Source organism: Neodiprion virginianus, chromosome 2 (assembly GCF_021901495.1).
Source record: "Neodiprion virginianus isolate iyNeoVirg1 chromosome 2, iyNeoVirg1.1, whole genome shotgun sequence".
NCBI lineage: Eukaryota > Metazoa > Arthropoda > Insecta > Hymenoptera > Diprionidae > Neodiprion > Neodiprion virginianus.
In genome coordinates, this window is record NC_060878.1 from 6,059,166 (window position 1) to 6,079,564 (window position 20,399).

The 20,399-nt window shown below is 36.2% G+C and overlaps 3 protein-coding genes across 4 annotated transcripts; 2 read left to right on the forward strand and 1 right to left on the reverse strand.

Annotated features, from left to right (window-relative positions):
• Positions 1–6,558: 6,558 nt before the first annotated feature.
• On the forward strand, positions 6,559–7,798 carry LOC124298316 (MIEF1 upstream open reading frame protein). Its single transcript, XM_046750162.1, has 2 exons — positions 6,559–7,462; positions 7,546–7,798. The coding sequence occupies exons 1-2, from the start codon at positions 7,307–7,309 to the stop codon at positions 7,582–7,584; spliced, it is 195 nt and encodes a 64-aa protein (XP_046606118.1). The 5' UTR covers positions 6,559–7,306; the 3' UTR covers positions 7,585–7,798.
• LOC124299213 (mitochondrial translation release factor in rescue) lies at positions 7,791–8,159 on the forward strand. The gene has a single exon (XM_046752245.1). It carries the CDS (start codon positions 7,791–7,793, stop codon positions 8,157–8,159), a length of 369 nt encoding a protein of 122 aa, XP_046608201.1.
• Positions 8,160–9,372: 1,213 nt separating this feature from the next.
• LOC124298292 (uncharacterized) lies at positions 9,373–19,713 on the reverse strand. 2 transcript variants are annotated; one of them, XM_046750095.1, is made up of 7 exons: positions 19,367–19,713; positions 18,821–18,933; positions 16,616–16,855; positions 15,307–15,560; positions 14,940–15,111; positions 14,313–14,554; positions 9,373–13,895 (listed from the first exon to the last, which is right to left on the reverse strand). In XM_046750095.1, the coding sequence occupies exons 1-7, from the start codon at positions 19,458–19,460 to the stop codon at positions 10,148–10,150; spliced, it is 4,863 nt and encodes a 1,620-aa protein (XP_046606051.1). In that variant the 5' UTR covers positions 19,461–19,713; the 3' UTR covers positions 9,373–10,147. The 2 variants fall into 2 exon arrangements, with proteins under 2 accessions (XP_046606051.1, XP_046606052.1); XM_046750096.1 differs by lacking the exons at positions 18,821–18,933; positions 19,367–19,713 and adding an exon at positions 17,634–18,405.
• Between the last annotated feature and the right edge of the window lie 686 nt (positions 19,714–20,399).

Sequence of the window (20,399 nt, forward strand, 5' to 3'; positions counted from 1 at the left end):
ACATCGTTTTTTTTTTTTTTTCTTCCCAACCGTCTTGATTTTAATTACCTAATAATGACAGCTAAACAGAAACGATTGTTTCGCCAATGACGCGTGACATTAATTTACAATTCTAAATTGCGTGTAAGTTAAAAAACAAGGCGGCAATTTGTCAGTTGACGTAAGCGTGTAAATCCGTTCGAGTTTATATTCCTTACTTAATTGTTGTACAATCGTTTATCGAAATTCGATATAAATTCACGCGTTCTGTTAAAGTTTTATGAAAACTGACGGCTAAAAGTTGATCTTGTGTCGTTTTACATAGTTGTTGCATAGAAAGTCACGTCGCAGGGTAATTGAAACTTAATCCTCGGTACTTCGATCTATTGAAAAGAAGCAATCTCGATTAAAAAAAACATTTTTCGATTCCGAGAGACGTTTAAGAAGCTAGTTGCACTTGATTCCCGTTACATGCGCCAAGTAAACAATCTCAAGTGGGGAAAAATACTGAAGATTATTATAGATTAACTACCTATTAATTTTGTATGCAATCCCACATTTCACTATCGGATGATTAGTTCGACAAATTCACACGTCTCCTCGATTTTTTGATTCTTCTCTAATGTTTTTACCTTAGTTGCGTTTTCAGTTGCTAGTTATGTTGTTTTTTTTTTTTTTTATTTTTTTACTCAGCAGATACAGTTAACAGCAGGACTATAAATATCGTTTAAATCGTATAAATAATCGTTTAATGACGCTTACGCAATTGCATATAGGTACATATGTAAGTATATGATGTAACGACGATCGTAAAGGAAACGAAGGATTAAAAAAAAAAAAAAAAAAAAACAAAAATTAATAACGATAAGGAAATCTAGAATGTGCCTGACACCTGTAATTTCTTTTTTTTCCATTCTTCCTCAACGTTACATCACGAACCGTCCGTGAAGTGTCTAATCGGGTATAATAAAGTGCAGCAGACGCTATCACTGCATAAATCTGTTGTACAGATCTCGTCGATAAATATCTCAATCATTTGATTGACATGTTTTGCAGCCGATGCTTAATATCCCGGCTGTGAAACACGAGTCTCGAGTAATGGGTCATAAACAAAAGAGATAGGATAACTGATCTAGGCAATTTACGAGGTCCTCATTCACTTTGGGTGTAAAGTTTAGATTGTATAATCCAATAAATTGCATTGTTATTCTAACGATGATTGTGCAGGAAACGGCAATAGAGAAATTATTTTAATTAAAGTGGAGGATAGTAAAATAAATAAATAAAATAAATAAATAAATGAATGAAAATACTTCTTTTCTCATTTCTCTTACTTTTACAACTGATGAGAAAAGAGTTATGTATAGTTTCACAGAAAACTTCCGGTTCACGTCGTCTCGTTTAACTTCACGAGTCGTTAAGGCAGGTGAATATATTCTTTTACGTTAAAAAGTGTTAATCTTGACGGCCACGCGTGCTTCGTTTGTCAATTGGAACTTGGAAGTCATTGAAGCAACGTGTCCGCGCGTATATAAATTAAAAACTCAAGGTACATACTGCACTGAGAAATATTTCATTTGTTACAGTAACTAGAAAAATCCAGTGAAACTGGTATCGTTAAACAAAACTGTTTGAATATTGTTGGAATAAGGAAAAACGAGGCACGCCTAACCATTTTGCGCTATCGTCGATCCTTTTTTGGTAATTGCAACGCAAAATCAGTTTCTTCGATTTACTCTACTTTTTTAGTTAAACAAGGCTTTAACGTCAATTTATCCTTGCACGAGCGTTAAATTTTCGCAACAGTTGGAAGAAAATATAGCAACGGCGATCGTAATGAGAAAGAATAGCAACGGATACTAGACTTTCCGGTAACAGCTATAGAACTAATTTTCATTTTCTACCTGGAACTATATTTTTCGATTGTGGTAAAAAATGAAAATAATTGAGGACTGAGCGGTAACCGGAACTAAAAATTTCTGTCAGTGGAGGTTTCGCGGTAATCGGGGAAAACCTGTATCTAACAACAATACAACAATTAATATTGGGGCCGGAATCGATACCCAGAAATAGAATAATCAGATGAGAATCACGTCCGTTGATCCTCGTGTGTATGTTTCCTGATTTTTCCGTATTTACATCGTCAATTCCAAGTAAATCACTGACGTCCATGTCGAACCGCGTCCGGGAAACTCAAGGAGACTCTGTAAGATACGAGATTCGAATCAATCCCCGTGATTATTCAGCCGTCTGCAGTTTTGTCGTGTGTTCCGTTAACGCATTAAAGTCACGTTACGCCTATCGCCGTATCGTCATCTCCTTTATTACATCACTTTGTTCCCACATCTATATCGGGTAATTCCGTTGTCTCTTTGCCGCGATGTGTCGTCGGATATATTATACGTATTCATCGCTGTGTTTCACCTCGATTGAACGCATCCGACAATTTCCGCAACGTGGACGAATCGAAATGGACAATAATACTCTGTGTGGTGGAAAAATGTTGCAAGCTTGTTTCTATGTTTCTTTATTTACCGTTTCAGGATTTCCGCCAGTTTTCTTTTCCTCGTGGAAGAATAGAAGCGACAATTACGAGACCAAGATTCAGCGCTTGCGTTTGAAATTAATAACAACGTTGATTAAACAACAGCTCCTCGCTTCATTTAACAAAAGTACATCAAAAATTTTTTTTTTAAAACTCGACATATTCCGTATTTTACCTGATAATAACCGATTAATAAGAACTTTTTTTTATTTCAACACCAAAAGCTCTTCGTTTGTCTAATTTTGATGGATAGTTAGTAACTAATTCCATTTGTAAATAGGTTCTTCATGAAACCCCTGAATTCATTTTTGATAACAGTAAACAGTTTTTCTAACAAACCGTGTAACAAATTTTTTTTATCTTTACGCAGTAACTGAAGAAAAAGATTGGTGTTTGATGATCTGGACAGAACTGATTTGTTGAAAAAAAAAAAAAATTAATTGCACACGACTGTGATCTCTACAAAATTGTTATGATATTAGGAAATTATTAGTTAAACTTGGTGATTCAAAAATACTTGTATTATGAAGGGATGTTGATTCCATCAAGTTAATTACCTCTTCCAACTTCAATCCCACCTTCGAACTTTCGGCTTACCGTTTGTTGTGTGGTTAACGGTGTTTTTCACTAAACAATAGCGGCCTAAATATCGAAAATAATGATCAGCCAGCGAAGAAGCGTTTCTTTTGCTTCAAAAGATGATATACAAAAACTCTCGGTGCAGTTTTTGTGTTAAAACATCGCTAAACCATCAATACGTAGTTGCAGAAGTTAAGCATACATTTTCGATGATAACTATACTCTGTCGATTAGAGAACAGATTCTGAATCAACGAAATTAACCCGCATGATCAATGCATCCCCGAAATTCACGGTTCCGATTAACAAGGGTTGCTAATTATCGACGTGCGAAGTATCGTCGCTGTTGGTGCAAAAAAAAAAAAAAGAAAAGAAAAAAGTGAATTAGCACGTGATTTTCACTATTGTATGCAAATTATTATATCCTTGACCTGAAACTCGCAGACCGAAGCCTCGTCGCACTTGTACGACCATGGCCCTATCGGAAGGTAGGCTTATATGGATCTGGATGGCCGTGTCAAACTCGAATAGTCTCCAAAAACGAATGGTATACTTAACGTGCCTTTTCACGCCCACAGTACGGAACCAACTTTCAATATTAACGATGTATTTAACTGTCGGTAATGTGCAGACGAAATGCTGTTCACAAATTTGTCTGTTCAAATCTGCAGAGTGTAAGAGAAAATTTTTATTCAATATCGACATAGATAAAGTGGAAAAATGAAAAAATTTATATCGTATAGTATACTCGCTCTATAATTGGAATTTCACAATTTATCTCGACTACTTTTTGGTGTCGACAAGTCGTTTCGTGAATAAATTTTATACCACTGAGTTTCAAGTTATGGTTGTCGTGTATATTGAAAGTTTAAAAAATTTATTTTTTCAAACAAATTTCCTGCATTTTCTACCAGCAATAAATCAGTCAAGGTCGGTAATTGTTATTATCAGAATACTTAGTGCCCACTATTACCTTTCGTTTTCATTTATCGAGACTCATTACATCGCATTAATCGCATCTAATTACACCAGTCATTATTTTCAGCCAATTTTCATATTCATTTATCTAACTATCGCCACTTCGTTTTCACTCTATTCCGAAATGATTTCAATTCACTCTCGCGAACTTACAATCAGCTTCTGTTGAAGGTGTATACACGAAGTGAAGATTTTTAATGTGAAAAAATCCAAAAAAGTCCCGTGAGTCACGTGGCAAGAACGGGACCAGTTGGTCAACTTGACGATTTCACGTTAATGTTCAAATACGAACCAATGCCTTTGGCGGATTCGGTCCCACAGTTTTGTTATTGTGAGTATTTTTCATTAAATCTTAAAATCAGTGATATTAGAGTGATATTGCAGGTAATCGCTTTTAAAATTTTTCCATTGCGGTTTTACCAAAATTACACTCGGACAATCCACTCTGGTATCGCCAAAATATCACTAATATGTTTGTTCTTTTTTTCTTTTTTTTCAATAACAAAATATACCGCATTATTTAATTTCAGTAGATTTCAAGTGTGATTTGAAGATTTTTACCGCCTTGTCACGATTTTAATATTATATCATATAGACACGTATGGAATTATATTACCTGAGAACTAGAAGAGAAGTTTTAACATGACATAAAGGTTCGATGAAAATTTTTTCGACAGCTTTTTAAAAAAAAAAAATGCCCTCTCGAAAAATTTCCCCGTACGTAAACATCGCGCATGACCATCTCTTTCTTCGTCCGATTACACGTAGCTTCTCGTACACTCACACATTAAAAACGTTCCTCGTTTTCTCGTACCCATGATGCGATGTTTCTTGGGTCATGTTCCACAGGGCCAGTACTCCAGACGCCACAACACAACGTCATTCTTCTTGTTGCGCAGGAGCGTCGACGTCATTCACGAAGTGGGAATGCAACCGTGTTGTAGAAATGCAGAGACAACACGCACTTCTTGGTCATCCTTGGCACGAAACAGGTTATTGTGCAGGATTCTTTATCTACCGGGATGGGTTAATCTCGTCGAATACTTGCATTCTTTCCGGAACTCCGCGGACAGACGTCATCAGCGTCGTTGGATTAACCCTTTGAGTCATAGTGGTAAGTATTCTTACGACCTATTTTACATCCATTTTTTGTATACTTGAAGAAATTTTCGACATACATATTTCTTTGCGGTTTTGTGTTATTTCTGACAGTATACTAATAGGTTTTCAATACTCGAGAGTAATTATTGCGATACAATATATAATTATTATTAGAAACAAATTGATTGAAAAATTCAAGATGGCGGATCCAATATGGCGAACGAAAATTTCAAATTCGATCGAATCCGGAGAAAAAACTCTGCCCAGGAGTTTTTGGGGTCGATGATTACAGATCTGAAATCAGATTTTGAAAATACACTATGTCGAATCCAATCAATGACCGTGAAAACCCCTGCATAGAGTTTTTTTTTTTTTACCGGATTCGATCAAATTTGAAATTGTCATCCACCATAATAGATCCACCATCTTGAATTTTCACATCTGATTTCAGATTCGTAATCAGTGATATCAAAAAGTCCAAAATAGAGTTTTTTGACCTGGTTCGTTGGATTGTGAACTTTTAAATCACAAAATGGATTATGAATTCTGTTCAGGTGTTATATCAGGTTTCGTTGTTACGGCAGTTCAAACAGTTTCGAACTAAACCCTGAACTTCGTTAGAGAATTCAGGGCAACCCTGCAGCTGTGTATAAATTACAATCACTTGGCAGGAATGCCGAATTATTTCGTAGATTTGTACGGTAGCGAAGGTCTCCTAACGGTGCACTAGTCTATAAATATGGCGGAACGCATTCAAGGACTATTTCTCGATTTCTCTGTAACAACTATTTATTATACTTAAGGCGTTTCCGGAAGCTAACGAAATATTCATCTGCAGCAATCGGTTGGTAATGTGATGTGTATATACGATATAATTATGCACAACAGTCTGATTTATCGTAGTTCCTTAGTGTTTAGTGTAAACAGAGCAAGATGACGCGTTCAAATAGAACAGGTGTGTCTAAGTCTATAAAAAATTCTGCATGGTGAATAATGGCGATATCTCAGGCACGTAAATAGTTTATTTTTATTGCCTAAAACGCGGTAGGAAAGAAAAATCTGTAGTGCTTTAATTAATTTAGACGTAAATTTTTCCCGAATTTTTGCAGTTCTACCGGAAATAAAAACGCGAGCAAGAGGAGAGAAGAATTGACGAGGATGATAAAAATAAACCTTACTGAGAGTTGTTGAAATTAAAATTGATGAGGTGTGGAACAGCGCAGATACCAGATTAATCTGGTATAACGATAACACGTAGGCTTCACAGCGCGGTTTGCACTTGTTGAAAATGAAATGAAGGGAAATGATTCTTCCTCATTAGTCAGCTGCGACGGTGTTCGAGGCGACTTGCTGCAGCCTTGGTAAGATTTCACTTTACTTAAGTGCACCGCTTAACTGCACACAACCAGGCTACGGAATCAGGTTACTATTGTTTCCTCCTCGCTCCTGTATCCTGGAGAACAAGAAGAAATTCCTGCGCAAATGTGTAGTATTTCGTCAGAACATGCATGCGGTTCTTAAAATTTGCATTATCTCCGCATTGCAGAGAACAGAAGAGTATAATATGAATCTTTTCACAACTTGATCATGCGGTATGGGTAAAAAAAAACTTGTTTAATTTCAACGCATTTAAGCATTGATAAGAATGTACATTCAAAAAAACGTCGATTCTATACAGCGGTGTAAATATACAGGATTCTGCATTGCCGATATGAAAGTTGATAAGGACGGAAACTGTCGATAAGTATGATCGTATGATTTGACACGGAATGCATATATTGTTTGTCGGCAACTTAGGACCCATTTATTTGATATAGTATTTATCGCTGCAAAAACTGCCACGAATTACAAGATATGTTAACCACATACTACTTAACGGGTCACAAGAAGGAACATGTTAATCAGTTTTTAAATGAGTCTGACGCTAGCGGGCGCTGCTAATTCAAAAGAGGTTCAACAGTTTCATGAAATGTTCCTAACCTAACTTTGTCTAAACTAACCTCATACGATGAAGTTTTATGAAAGATATCCCATGTAGCAGAGGTTAAATTACGGCAAGCAATAATTTGAAACGACTTGTGGTTCACAATAAGTTAAAAGAGAACGTTTGAACAAAATCGTTAGAATGAGAATAAAAGTTCTGCGATTGTATAAAGACTTGCTCAGGTACGGACAAAACCTGCGATACACCGATCAGGAATTGTTCAAAAATAAAATAAAAGGCAATTTTCGAAGAAGCAAAGATTTGTCGGATGTAAAAGATATCGAATTTCAACTTCAGGTAACTGTTGGGCATGGTTTCACCATGGTAAACTTACATAACGTATGTACGTTCGATATTACAGTTCGTCTTTTTCGTTACAGAAAGGATTTCAGTTGCTGAAGGACAAGAGAGTGATTTAAACCCAATTGAATTCTTTTGCAGAAGCATATTTCTGAAAGCTATGAGATATTTGCAAATCTTGCAGAGTTTAGCTAATAGTAATTTAAAATTATCAGTCTCAGGCACAAACTTTTACAAAAATCACACTCTAGAAAAATGTAGAACAAAAATAGGATTGCCTCAAGTTTCCAGAAACAAGTCGCAGTTATGGTTGACAACTCGCTCAATGTCTATGAAAAGGCATTTGGATTACACCAACGTCCCGAAGATAAACGAAGCTGACATCGAAGTACAATATGTGAGAGGAAGCGGCCCGGGGGGTCAGGCTACTAATAAAACAAACAACGCGGTGCTAATGAAGCACAAACCGACTGGACTAGTAGTCAAGTCTCACCAGTCTAGAAGCGTTTGGGAGAACAAGAAAAACGCTTTGGCACGGTTAACCATGAAGTTGGATACCTTGATAAACGGGGAAAACTCGATAGAGGAACAGAGAAAGGCCATACAAGCCAAGAAATCCACCGAGCAAGCTAGGAGGAAAAGGAAGCGCGACGAATTAAAAGCAGCTTTCAAAGAACGCGAAGGTCTGGATTAGCAATTAACAACAACCACTCATTGAGCAAATTTGATGATCATATTTTCAATAAAAACAATGAGTAGGAAGACTAGAATTATAATAATTTGTTTAGCAAGTGTAAATTAAACATCAAGATCATAGCTCAATTTCTGGTTTGCCCCGCATCACGAATTGTGACTTTTTTTAAAATTCATAACAATTCATGATATTATACACAAACGTGGTAAAATAATAGACGTTATGGAAAAAGAAAAGAAAAATGTTTATGCAATTTACTCACGAATTTCCAACTAACTTATACCAGTGATCGTGCAATTTGAACTAATGCCGTTGTAAGCAAAGTGTAGGAGAACCTGAAATAAAAAAATAATTTAGTATCGAAAAGAGTAAAAACTAATTTCATATGCTTTACTTACCCTGTTTATATGTATAATACTAAACATGTAGATATTGAGATATTTAAAACACAACTAAAACATTACGAAATACAAGAATAATTTTAAAAAACTATGTCTCATTTTTAGCTCAAAAGCAGTGATGAAGTAGCGTAACAACAGTCACAAAAAATAATACATTATCGACAAGTGTGATTTCAATAATTCACTATAAAATTAGCATAATCATGGTAAAGCTGAAACTTTGATTAGTTTTCAGAGCAGCCATAAAAGGTAAGCTTGACATTTCTCCAAATTTCCAGCTTTTATGGCAGGGTTGATTATTCAGCTTTAAAAGATTATTTCGTGATTTTTGACATTAATAGGAAATATCGTCAAATTTTTTAATTTTACTGTTAAAACACAGACGTTACATAATATTATCTGTTCGCAAATATTCTAAGAATTTTGAAAGAACAAAAAGCGATATCACTTTTACATTAAGTTCAGTGGAAAGCCTGTGCTGTGATGGCGCAATGCTTATTTGAATGCGAATAAAAATTAATAAGTTCCATTTCAATTTCTTTATTCATATGGCACGGAAGTGGCAATTTTATGAGCGCATTGTTTAATATGCGTTTCCTGGCCTATAGTAATGTTAAACTGGATGAAATTTGACTGATACTAAGCCAAAGAGAATTCTATTTTTAAAAAAATCACAAGATCGTACGTTCATTACGTCTAGTACTAAGTTTAAAGACTAATGGAAGCCCTTTTTGAAACAGATTTATATAAGAGTAAAAACGAAAAAGAATTATATGTAAGAGATTGAAGGACGTTATAATTACAAGACAGTCTTCTGTATGGAAAATTCGTAAGTTTTAATAATCGTAACCCTTTTGGAATTCACGCAAGAATTACAACGTTTTTTCAAATTTGAAATCAACAAGATTTTTTTTTGTAGGGGATACTTTCTCATCAGAGTTTAAAATAGATAATATTACAATGTTATTGGTATGCAGAATAACGGAAAATGGTTATACTATTATAAAGCTATGCATGGAGTCTTGTGTGCTCTGAAGAAATATTTCGCTAGTTATATCCATAAATGATTATGACTATATCTCGGTATGTATGTATTAATGTATGTATGTATATGGTTCAATTATTATACCTTTGTAATGTTAAATCAAAACTTAAAAACGAAGACTCAGCATTTTAATGAGAATGGCAGACTTTTTTTTTAAATTAACCAAAAATACGGTTGTTTAGAGGGTATGTAGTAAACTATAAAAAATATCTTACTACAAAACGAATGATTTTCTTAGAGTACACCAAGACGACATCTAAAGAATGTACAACACAGCGGCTCTTGGCAGCTAAGTCACCAGAAAACGACGGTAATCATTATAATAATATTTCAATAATACATTAATATTAATCATAATAATAATTATACATACTTATAATATTACTAAATATCTACTTCATTAGCTGTGTTAAATACTACACTAAATACACAAGTACCTTCTTTTATACACGCAATGCACCGCTCGCATTAAATATTCAAACTTCGATAGCGCTTTCGAAATTTATATATTTAATACTAGCTGCAAAATTTATCAAAGTTTTTCAACTGTCCTTTATCCACCGACAAAATTTTCCTCTAGTATTTCTATACCATTTTGGTGGCTGAATATTAGATCTAGGTGAAGCGGAACTTCTTAACCTTCGGTTGCTCGCAACTGTTACCGATAAAACACCATTGTCCATATCAACCTGATCATCGATTTTTGTCATCCTAACAACAGGTTGGAATTCTATACTCGATCGCCGATTCTCCAACTCCACTGAAGACACAACAGGGCTAACTCTTTGCGATACTGAAAATGTGAATTCAATGTCGGAATCTCGTGCTTCAGAGGATAACGTCTGTCTCCGTTGACGTTTTCTGGAATTCTGTTGTTTTTTAGACGTGATATTCAGATTAGTATCTTTTTTACACGAATTCTCGTCCTCAAAACCAGAATGGTGGATCTCCGAAGAGCTTGTTTCCTCTCGTTGTCTTTTCGTAGGTACAGAATTTGTGTTTGACTGTTTTTGGAGCACGGCAATTGACGTGGTTCCTTTGGAGTCTAGAATTTCCAAACTCTCTTCTTTGTGTTTCGTCTCAGAACTATGCGTATCGCTGGACGTATCTTTAGACACCCTTTGCCTTTTCGACAACGTATTGTTGATTTGTGGCATTCTCGATCCTATCACCAAATTAGTATCTTTTCGACAAGAACTACTAAAACGGTTTTCCTCCTCAATGTCGGAATTACACGTTACTGGATACACATCTTCGTTTTGATGTCGTTTGGAAACATTGCTGGAGTTGGACTGTTTTCTCGACTCTCCAACAGGATGACAATCGTTTCTGTACACCTCATCGTGAACTTCATTCTCAATGCTAGCCTCTTGAAATTCAGATGTAGATGTACTTCTACGCTGAACTTTGCGTGACATGGAGTTTGAGTGAGGTTGTCTTTTGGAGACGTTAGTTTGTCCTGTAGTACACTTGTGGGAATTTTCATGACTTTCCAGATCTTTATCAGGTAAGTCTCTGTTTGATTTTGACACATTTGCATCGTTGTTATCCGAATTTCGATCACTTTTCGTTAAATTATCAAAGTTTTCGAAATTTTTTGGCAAACATTTCCCCACATCCTCTCTACTCCTATGCCTCTTAAATGAGTTTTCATCTTTCGAATAACTGTAAGATATGCTCGAAGCACAAGTATCTGTACTTTTTCTACCACCCTGTATTCGATCCATCAAATCGTTGGCAGTTTCATTCTCACCCACAACTTCGGGATGGATTCGACAATCACCATTAGATTCTGCTACTCTTGGATCTGAATCGCTACGTAATCTGTTCGAGTCGACGTCTTCGTTCAATGTTTCTGACAACCTGTTATCTGTCTTCTGTTCAGGTACATTTTCCAACTCACAATCCACATCGATCGATTGTTTAGCTTGTAATTTCTTCCTCATTTTAATACCAGGCCAACCAGTTCTATTTTTTCTACGTTTTCTCCTTTTCATAGGTGACTCAATGTTTGTCGTTTCCCCACATTCTGAACTGGCACAAGACGAATTTTCCAAGCAATTAACATCTTGGCAATTGTCAAGTAACTCCAATAGATTTGGTGGGGGACCTTTTGGTATTTGGGGGTGCACCATATTCAATTCAATTGAAGTGCTCAATTCAGTATCAAACGAGTCTTCAAGACCGATGAAATGTTTTCCGCAAAGCATGTCGTCTATGTTTTTTGCAATCTGTTTAAGGTCCTCATCAATTTCAGACTTCACATCAGATTTTGCCTCTGATTTAGGGGTGTTTGTTCGCGACCTGTTCGAACGTGTTTCTTCTTCAATAATACTTAAACTCGGTGGTTGAAATTGCTCTCTTTTCCTAATAATGGTTGACATAATGGCCAAAGTCGATGCATGACATCTTGGACTTTTCCTAGGTGATCTACTAACACTGCTACCCCCTCTGCCACGACCCCTCCTCCGATTATTTTCAGATTTGTTGAAACCTCTCATCAGTGTTTCATGAAAATTCTCAATCTCATAAGGTAATAAGAAAGGCTTCTGGCTATCGCCTTCACTGAAACAATGCCAGAATTCAGCCCCCTCATCTTGACGTTGGTAGGTTTGATACCACGGCTCGGATTTTGGTACAGCTTCAAACGAAAATTGAAGCTTCTCCACTTCCGGTGAAGGCTTAGATGAAAAAATAGGTTCGGCAGCTTCCGCTGTTGTCGTATTTGCTGCATCTAATTTATTATTTTCCTCGAAATCTGGCACTGCTCCAGATTCTTTCACACCTGTTGTTGGCGCTTGATACCTCAACCTGCTGCCCGGTGTTTGGAATTTGTAGTAATCTTCATTGTCTTTTATGAAGGCTTCTGCCTGCGTACGCCTCCTTTTTCTTGCTCGTCCTAAAGACACCGAGTCTTGGGAATCTTCTTCTATCGTGTCGTCACACACTGAAGAACTACAGTTCACCATAGAATTTAAAGTAAAGGAATTTGACGTCAAGTCACGTTCGCTTTCTGTATCATTCGGCAAAGTGCTACTTTGCTGATCGCTTTCACTGCAGTCACTAGATTCATCGCGTTTTGGTTCACCAAACATGAAAGACTCAGCTTCGTCGCTAAGCAAGGAAAGTTCCGACTTTCTGACACGTTTAAAACGAACAACAACAGGTTTTTCGCTTGAAGGAGTGTCATATTTCTTCAAATCTTCAGCAACCTCCTTTAAAGGTATTACTCCTGGCGAATTTGGAATCGTACTAGATCTCAATTTATTTCCTAGAACTTCCACCTTATAATACGCCCGATTATCTTCAATCAATCGTTCCTCGACAGAGAGTCGATTACGGCCTCTAGACAATCGACCTCCTCTTCTACTAGGCTTAACAATCCTTGTATTTTCCTCCTTAAGATCTTTCTCCACCAAACTCAGAGCTTTGGAATCCTTAACGTCATTTTGTACATTCGGAGTATCATTCGAGCTGCCGTTCAGTCTGTTAATGTCATTATGACACTTTGCAGATGTTATCGAATTCTTGTAGGATTTTGAACACCGGTGAATACTGTCTGTAGTCTCTTTAGAATAAATATTTTTATTAGCTTTCAAATGTTTATCTTCAATCTTGGCATCTTGTCCATTAACACGAACTTCTAACTTCGTTGAATCAACAACCCCACCTTCTTCAGGAATCCGGCTGTCTTCTGTGTTTGTGAATCTTTTCTTTCTATCGGGTACCTCACAATCCGCCAAACAGTTCAGCTCATAAACGTGATTTAGTTCGCACTTTATTTCCTTAAAACTTAAATTTTGTTCGTTGTCTGTTTGTCCACCATTTGTATTTTGACTCTCCTGTTTCACCTTACTATCGACATCATTACCATCATCAATAGAACCTGTTTTGTTATACTCCTGACTTTTATTTACTTTAAAAGAATCTTCATTGACACATTTATCATCCGGATCATCTTCCTCGATCCAAATGGTACCTTTCGCACGCTTTTTTATAGTGAAACCCTCAAACTTGTCATAAAACTTATCACTCTTATCCACCTCATGCCACGGGCTACCTTTCGATCGTAACAAATGTCCACTTTCATGCTTAGCTCGAGTTCTCAGATTGTGGGATGGATTCAATTTTAAATCAAGACTTCTTCGCGCACCATTGCATTGCACCATATCGATATTGCTAGCGTTGTAACTATCCAATTCAGGCTTCGATGACTTGTCCACCTTTTCTTCTGGTAACACGACGCTCCGAAGGCTGCGGCTGACGTTTGGAAACAAGCTGCAATCCTTGCTGTAGTGGAAATTGACAAAATATAAACTTTCTTTCATCCTTCATAGCAATTAGAGATAATGGTTATCATTATCATCTTAAAGTTTGCAAAATATACCGTTGTTGTCATTGAGAATTGAGTTCTTTTTATTGCAGCGGTATTCTTCGGAAATTTGTAATGGCTGTTCCAATACTTGATTGTGAAGACAGTTCTCCAATACTGTGATTGAGATTCAAAGTTGAACAAGATAATAATGTGAGTGTAAGGTTTTTCATACAGAATACCGCAAAGTTGACCTAGGAGCTTTCTACAAATTCAAATAAAAATAACTTTCAACAAACTTGTGTGCATCTCAGCGCATTTAACGCTTTAAAACTCATTGTCAAGCGTCAACAAGACTGGTTTGTCAATATTTAATATTCAGAAGAAATACTCACTCAATGTCTTTCGATCTGTTGAATTTTAGAAAGGCTTCAACACTGGCTCCAGCATTAATCAAGGTATCCAAAGATAAGAAATTGTCGTCATTTCGAACAAAGTTTAGATGCTGATCACTGCGCACATGCTTCTTTAAATCTCTATAGTCGATCCGACATATTTCACAGTAGCCAGCAACTAATTGTTCCGTTCTCCGAGTCCGTGTTGCCCCACCACGAGGCCTACGAGTCATGTCCTTATCCTATAACATTAAAAATTGAAAATATAAGATATGCAATAAAGAGAAATGGTTAGCAGAACACTACAATCTGTTTGGTTATCCCTTCTTTATAGAAATAGATGTAAAAAGCGTTTGATTCCATACACCAAGTACTTTTTAGGTACATCATAATTCTAATTAAAGAATGAAAATCAACAGACTGAAAGATCTAGCCTTTTTAGCTCTGTTCTTAAAGTAAAATACTGCTTTATATAGGGTCACGATGAAATAACATTACATAACTCGTATTATGAGCCTGAAATGCATAGCTATACTTTTTCTCTAGAGGTTGTTCCTCTTTTCACAAACAATATAAGTCTACTTTTCTTTAGTAATGAAGAAAATTTTTAGTTAATCTTATACTCACTTTATCTTGCTGATTGAGAATCGAGACCTTTTTGTTTTCCTTAATATCTTTGCTGCTTACTGTAATCTCTTTCTTCTCACGCTGTTTAGTGTCAAACGGACAAGTACCGGGTTCACCTTCGAAATTCAGTTGTGGCCAAGCGGGTAATTCCAAAAATATAGGTTTAGTGTCCCTGTAATACAGATGGAATATTAATTAGGAAGATATCAAAAACACACTTTCGTATATTAGATTTTAGCCAACTGAGATTCATTTGGAATCGATTACAAATTGATATTTCAACAATTATTCGTTGTTGCAATAAAAACAAATTTTAGTCGAGAAGTAATGCCAGTGATTGTCCTTATGTAGTGAAATAAATTATTACCTTTGGAAGGATTCAAACTTTATATAAGGTGCCTTCAATTGCTTGACTTTTGTATCCTTGTTTACGCTAAGTTGCTGAATCTGTTTCAAGTTACATGTGCCTTTAAGAGATACATAGATCTTGTCCAACCAGATCTGCAATTTACTTGTCGGCCAAATTGGGATTCCCCAGTTCTGAGCGTTTTTCAACGGGTCCACGGAATACTGTTGTGGTTGCGTCAAGGCACGCTCCAACATTGCATCCGCTCGAGATTTCTATTGAACATGAATTAAATTCCTGTACTAGTGTAAAAGCAGAATTAACATCATCTCACTCACTCAATACCATTTCGTTTCAATAATGGACTAAACTATTACAAGATAATCGTTACCAGATTCTGAATGGTATAATTGTTTCCATGACTAAGACAAAATATTTAATTGCTATGTGTTTTATAAAGTACAACTGGTCACAGATGAATAGCACTCCTTGCGCTAAAGTAATATAGAGTGAGCAATACAACAGTAAATATACAATAAAATAGCATATGTAATCAGACATCTAGAAATACAAAAAAGTATGCAATGATAACTCGCTGCAAATTGTTTTGATACAATTCAATGATTGAAATATTTTAAGTGGCATAGTTCGATAAACGCAATTTTCTAGTCCGTTAAGTGACATGAATTAAAATCCACAATCTTAAAGACCATAATGATTTATTAATTGAAAATACACTTAATTAAAGTGATGTGCAAAGTACATCATTTATTAAAATTTCTAAAACCGTGTCGATGCTCAGAGAAAAATGTATTCATAATTTGTAGAAAAAATATTATAATATTATTGGAAAAATTCAAGCTCAATACAATTCATTGCATACAAATTTATACTTCATAAAATGAGAAATTCAGCGTCAGCTGGCCTGCAATGTCAACTTTGATTGAGACTAAGCGTCATGTTTAGTTGAGACATAACAAAATTTTTATATACATTATTGCAGACAATTTTATGCTATCTAATTTTTTCTATATTATTATTTTCAGCACCAAAAGTAAATAATTGTACTTTTTAAATACTTTATGACAAAGGAGATATTGCTGGAATAAATGTTTATATCATATGATCTGGGACAGTTGAGTAGTAATGGTCAAGTTCTTAAAAAATAACTTGACAATACACTATATAGGATTAAAAAAAAAAAGCCAACTTAATAACTTCCAACGATTTCACTGCAAGACTTGCGGAATAAGCTGGTTTTTTTTTATGCCAATGCATGTCATCTGCAGCAAGTGTTGTCTAACTATGCTATCTTACTGCACAAACTTACAGGTCTTGAGGCGATGCCCCGTAAATTAGTTGAATTAGCAAGTGGAGATTCAGCAGCTGGCGACGGAGTTGGGGGAGTTGGTGTCGGTGTTGGGAGTTCTACGCTCCGCAGCGAGGGGAGACCCCCGCTCCCTCCGCTGACCCAGCCCCATTTAACTTTATCGCCGCTTGTCTGTCCCGATTTGTCTACTCGATCGCTAACTACAAGTGTGACACTCCGTCCGAAAAACAATTCAATTCTCTGTAACAAAACAAGATAAAATGATTAGAAACAATAGCAAAAAGTTTGGCATACATTTTAAAATACAATTAATAAAAAAGAATTATATGTATACATGGGACACCGTATGATCTATTCTACCAACACATGTACGATTGTTGGTAATGTGTTTGACTTGGGAGACGTTTATTTGTTGTTTTGCTTCAAGTAGTGTTGATAATAATTAACAAGGTACAGGTGCTGACAAAGCATAAACAGAAAGTGAAATAGAAAAACTGCCAAAACTTGAATGTCAGCAGGATTACTGATGTCTTATACGTAAATAATATGACCATACATTGAAATGAATTGCAAAATACAACTCTGTTTATAATTATCACCTGCTATAAAGGAGTAAGATAATGAGTTGTGTTTGATGATGTTGTAAAGTTAGTAGTATTGAAGAATTGTATGTGGATTTAAGATAATTCTTTTTGTATAGTAAGGATATATCATTTTGGACATTCCCAATATAATGGACAGGAAGGTAAATACGAGAGAATTTAGAAAAAGAGCGAAAGCGGAGAAGAGAAGAGAGGCGAAGAGAATAGAAATAAAGTAAACACATTCCTGGTTGGACAACAATGAGAGCTCTACCATTGTTGAAAGGAATTTAAAATCTCGTCCGGCGATAAATACAAGGGATATTGTACATGCGTATGAGGTGATTAAATATTGAATAAGAAATGCGAAGCCCTGACAAGGCTTGAAAGCGTCTAAAATTAGAATAAGGGAGTTATAAACTCCGTAACACACTTACAAGAGGCAGAGTCACTGGCCCTAGCGGCCTGCTGCTGTCAAGCAATCCCCCGAAACACTAACATTTTCACAAACACTCATGAGTAAGAATATATCACGTTAGAAGGAATTGCGGTTCGCAAATTAAGGGCAAATCGCATCAGCAGTGTTGTTTCGTTTGAAATGCGACGCGAAACACGATGGTAATTTTGTTCGAACGATAAAAATCGAGGGAATAAAGCGGAGACTCGGGATCGCGGATCCAAACCTGTCAGGCACAAAATGGCCAATCGTCGTTAACAGCTTGCCGCTAGTGCCTAGAGGCGGCGCTTTGCGCCCTATATTCGCATACTAGACTCTGTAAATGTTTACGAAAAAAATATCAAACGAATTTCAGGGTTCGGATAACTATCGTAGCATTATTTTCCTTGCACATTTTAATATCAAACTTTTGAAAAGGATCGCGACACTTTAAAACTTCCGAAAACAGCCTCAAGATGGCGCTCGGCGTTCTATATTTTTCACCTATAGACACACCGTTTTTCGGTTGGCTTGTGTTGTGGTTTTTTTTTTCTATACTCTTCTCTCACTCTGTTTTGTTTCACGTTTCAAACGTCTGTAAACATTCGAAATTCAATTTACGAATCGTTCGATATTTCCTGTGGCTCGTAGCGTCCTTCAAGATCCTTTAAAAAGACCCCCCGGCTTTTAGAGACGCGGAATTTAGGGCGGAGCCCCGCGCAGCTTGGTAACAACTCAACCAGCCAACAGCTTATGCAGCGAGAAACGAGAACCGGCCGCGATACAGTGCGTACGTAAAAACTATAGAGAAATAACAAGCGCGGAAGGGAATTTTGAATGGAGGTATACAAACTCGAACTCCAGCTCGTGGAGAATCGCCGGGGGTTGGATTTCCATTTTTCTACGACACAAATAGTATCGAAATATTGAAATCCTGTAAGCAGACGATGGCTGCACAATATAATCAAGTCAAACGACCGGAAGTTATGCCGAAGGAACTATGGTTCGTTCGTGAAGAAATGGCGGGAAGAACTGACAATGAGAGGTTGCCTGGGAATGTGTTAAAATAATAAAACAGATGGAAAGCTTCTGGCGGAATTCCATGAACGGTGCATTTAATAAATGAGCAGGAGATGCGGAATAGTTGGTTTCAGAGGATGCTTTGCTGAACATAAAACTCGTACTCACCCCACCAAGATCCTTTATTTTAGCTTCTAGTTTATTTGACAGGACATGATTTTTTATATCCAAATAGAAGGTATTTTTCTCCAACGGTTTGGGTCCTTTTTGAATACGAACATCTATAAAAAGAACGATATATTCACAAACATACTGAAATCTAGATGCTACTGTCCGGCGAGTCCGGTTTCAGTTGCACGTAAACGCAAAATCTTTTCATTTATATAACCTACAACTTGATATTTTATCGAATAAGCACCAACGTCGAATGCAAAGACGATGTATAAACTGTCGTAGGCAGTCAGTGATATAAATAAATATGTATTGTTTCAAGAATTCGATAGTTATTGAATGAATTTATTACGCAAATACCGTGTGTATACATTGTTTTATCATATACAGCAAGACAGATTCCGAATCGAATAATACAAAGAGAAAAGGAGAGAGATGAACGCTTGTTTACACGGAATTGAATATTACATCGAGCGTATACTTTACTTATGTATTATTATAATTTACGCAACGTGTTTATTATGCTTTGTTTATTCAACGTACGGGAACGTCTATCCGTCTCCCTCGACCTGTTTTCTTGTGGCTGCTGCTGCTGCTGCTGCTGCTGCTGCTGCTGGGCCTTGGACGGCGATACCATTCCTATGCGATCCCCCGCGCTACCCGCGACACGAATATTTCCTTCTCGCTAAACGTTTTTACCGTTAAAACACTTCCCATTCTCACTGTGATCTCACATATCACTATCCGAATTTACGGGGGGGACGGGCATCACTTCATTGATAAACCAACGTTAATGTGACTTTTACTGGACGATTATTCAATGCATATTTTTCGCAGTACCGTAGATGAAAGTTTTCCTTCGCAACAGCTTGCTGCCTACTCTCGGTCTCAAAAACATTCGCCTTCTTAGAAACGGTCTTGATAACCTGAAAACAACATATAACCCTAGCTAGGGATTTCAGCATTGCCAACGAAGACTTGACTGGTAAGGTTTCTCTCTGACTGGTATATTTTCTAGCTTCAAGTTTTTCTATTCTTACTTTTCACTACGATTCAGCCAATTATAATCAATTCCGGAACTAATCAGCGAGCTTAATCCCTAGTGAATATGTAAAAAAATTTTTTAAATAAACTGGTCAATCCTATTCAAATGATTAAGAATTAAAACGAAAATTGTAAGGTCACAAACTGTCTGATAAGCCTCTGTGAGATTACGAACAATTGCTAATTTACAATAAATTATTGTGAATTAGCAATCACTTGACAAGTTCTGTAATACAAGGATTGAAAAATTATATGAAGTCAACTTCGAAGGCTCGTTTTCATGGGACAATATATTGCAAACAATATGCGTTATCGATCTCTAATTAAATAATTATGCAAATGAAATATCGATTATTACAATGATTGAGATATTGGTATCAATTTCTTGTATCGTTGATATAGTTTTAAAAATTTATTTTGTATATGTGCAATATTTTTGTGTATCGTTATATTAGTAAAAACTATTTATAGCAATGAAAATTTACAAAAATGAACCTTGACATTTGAAAACCAGATTTTTCCCATGGATAGC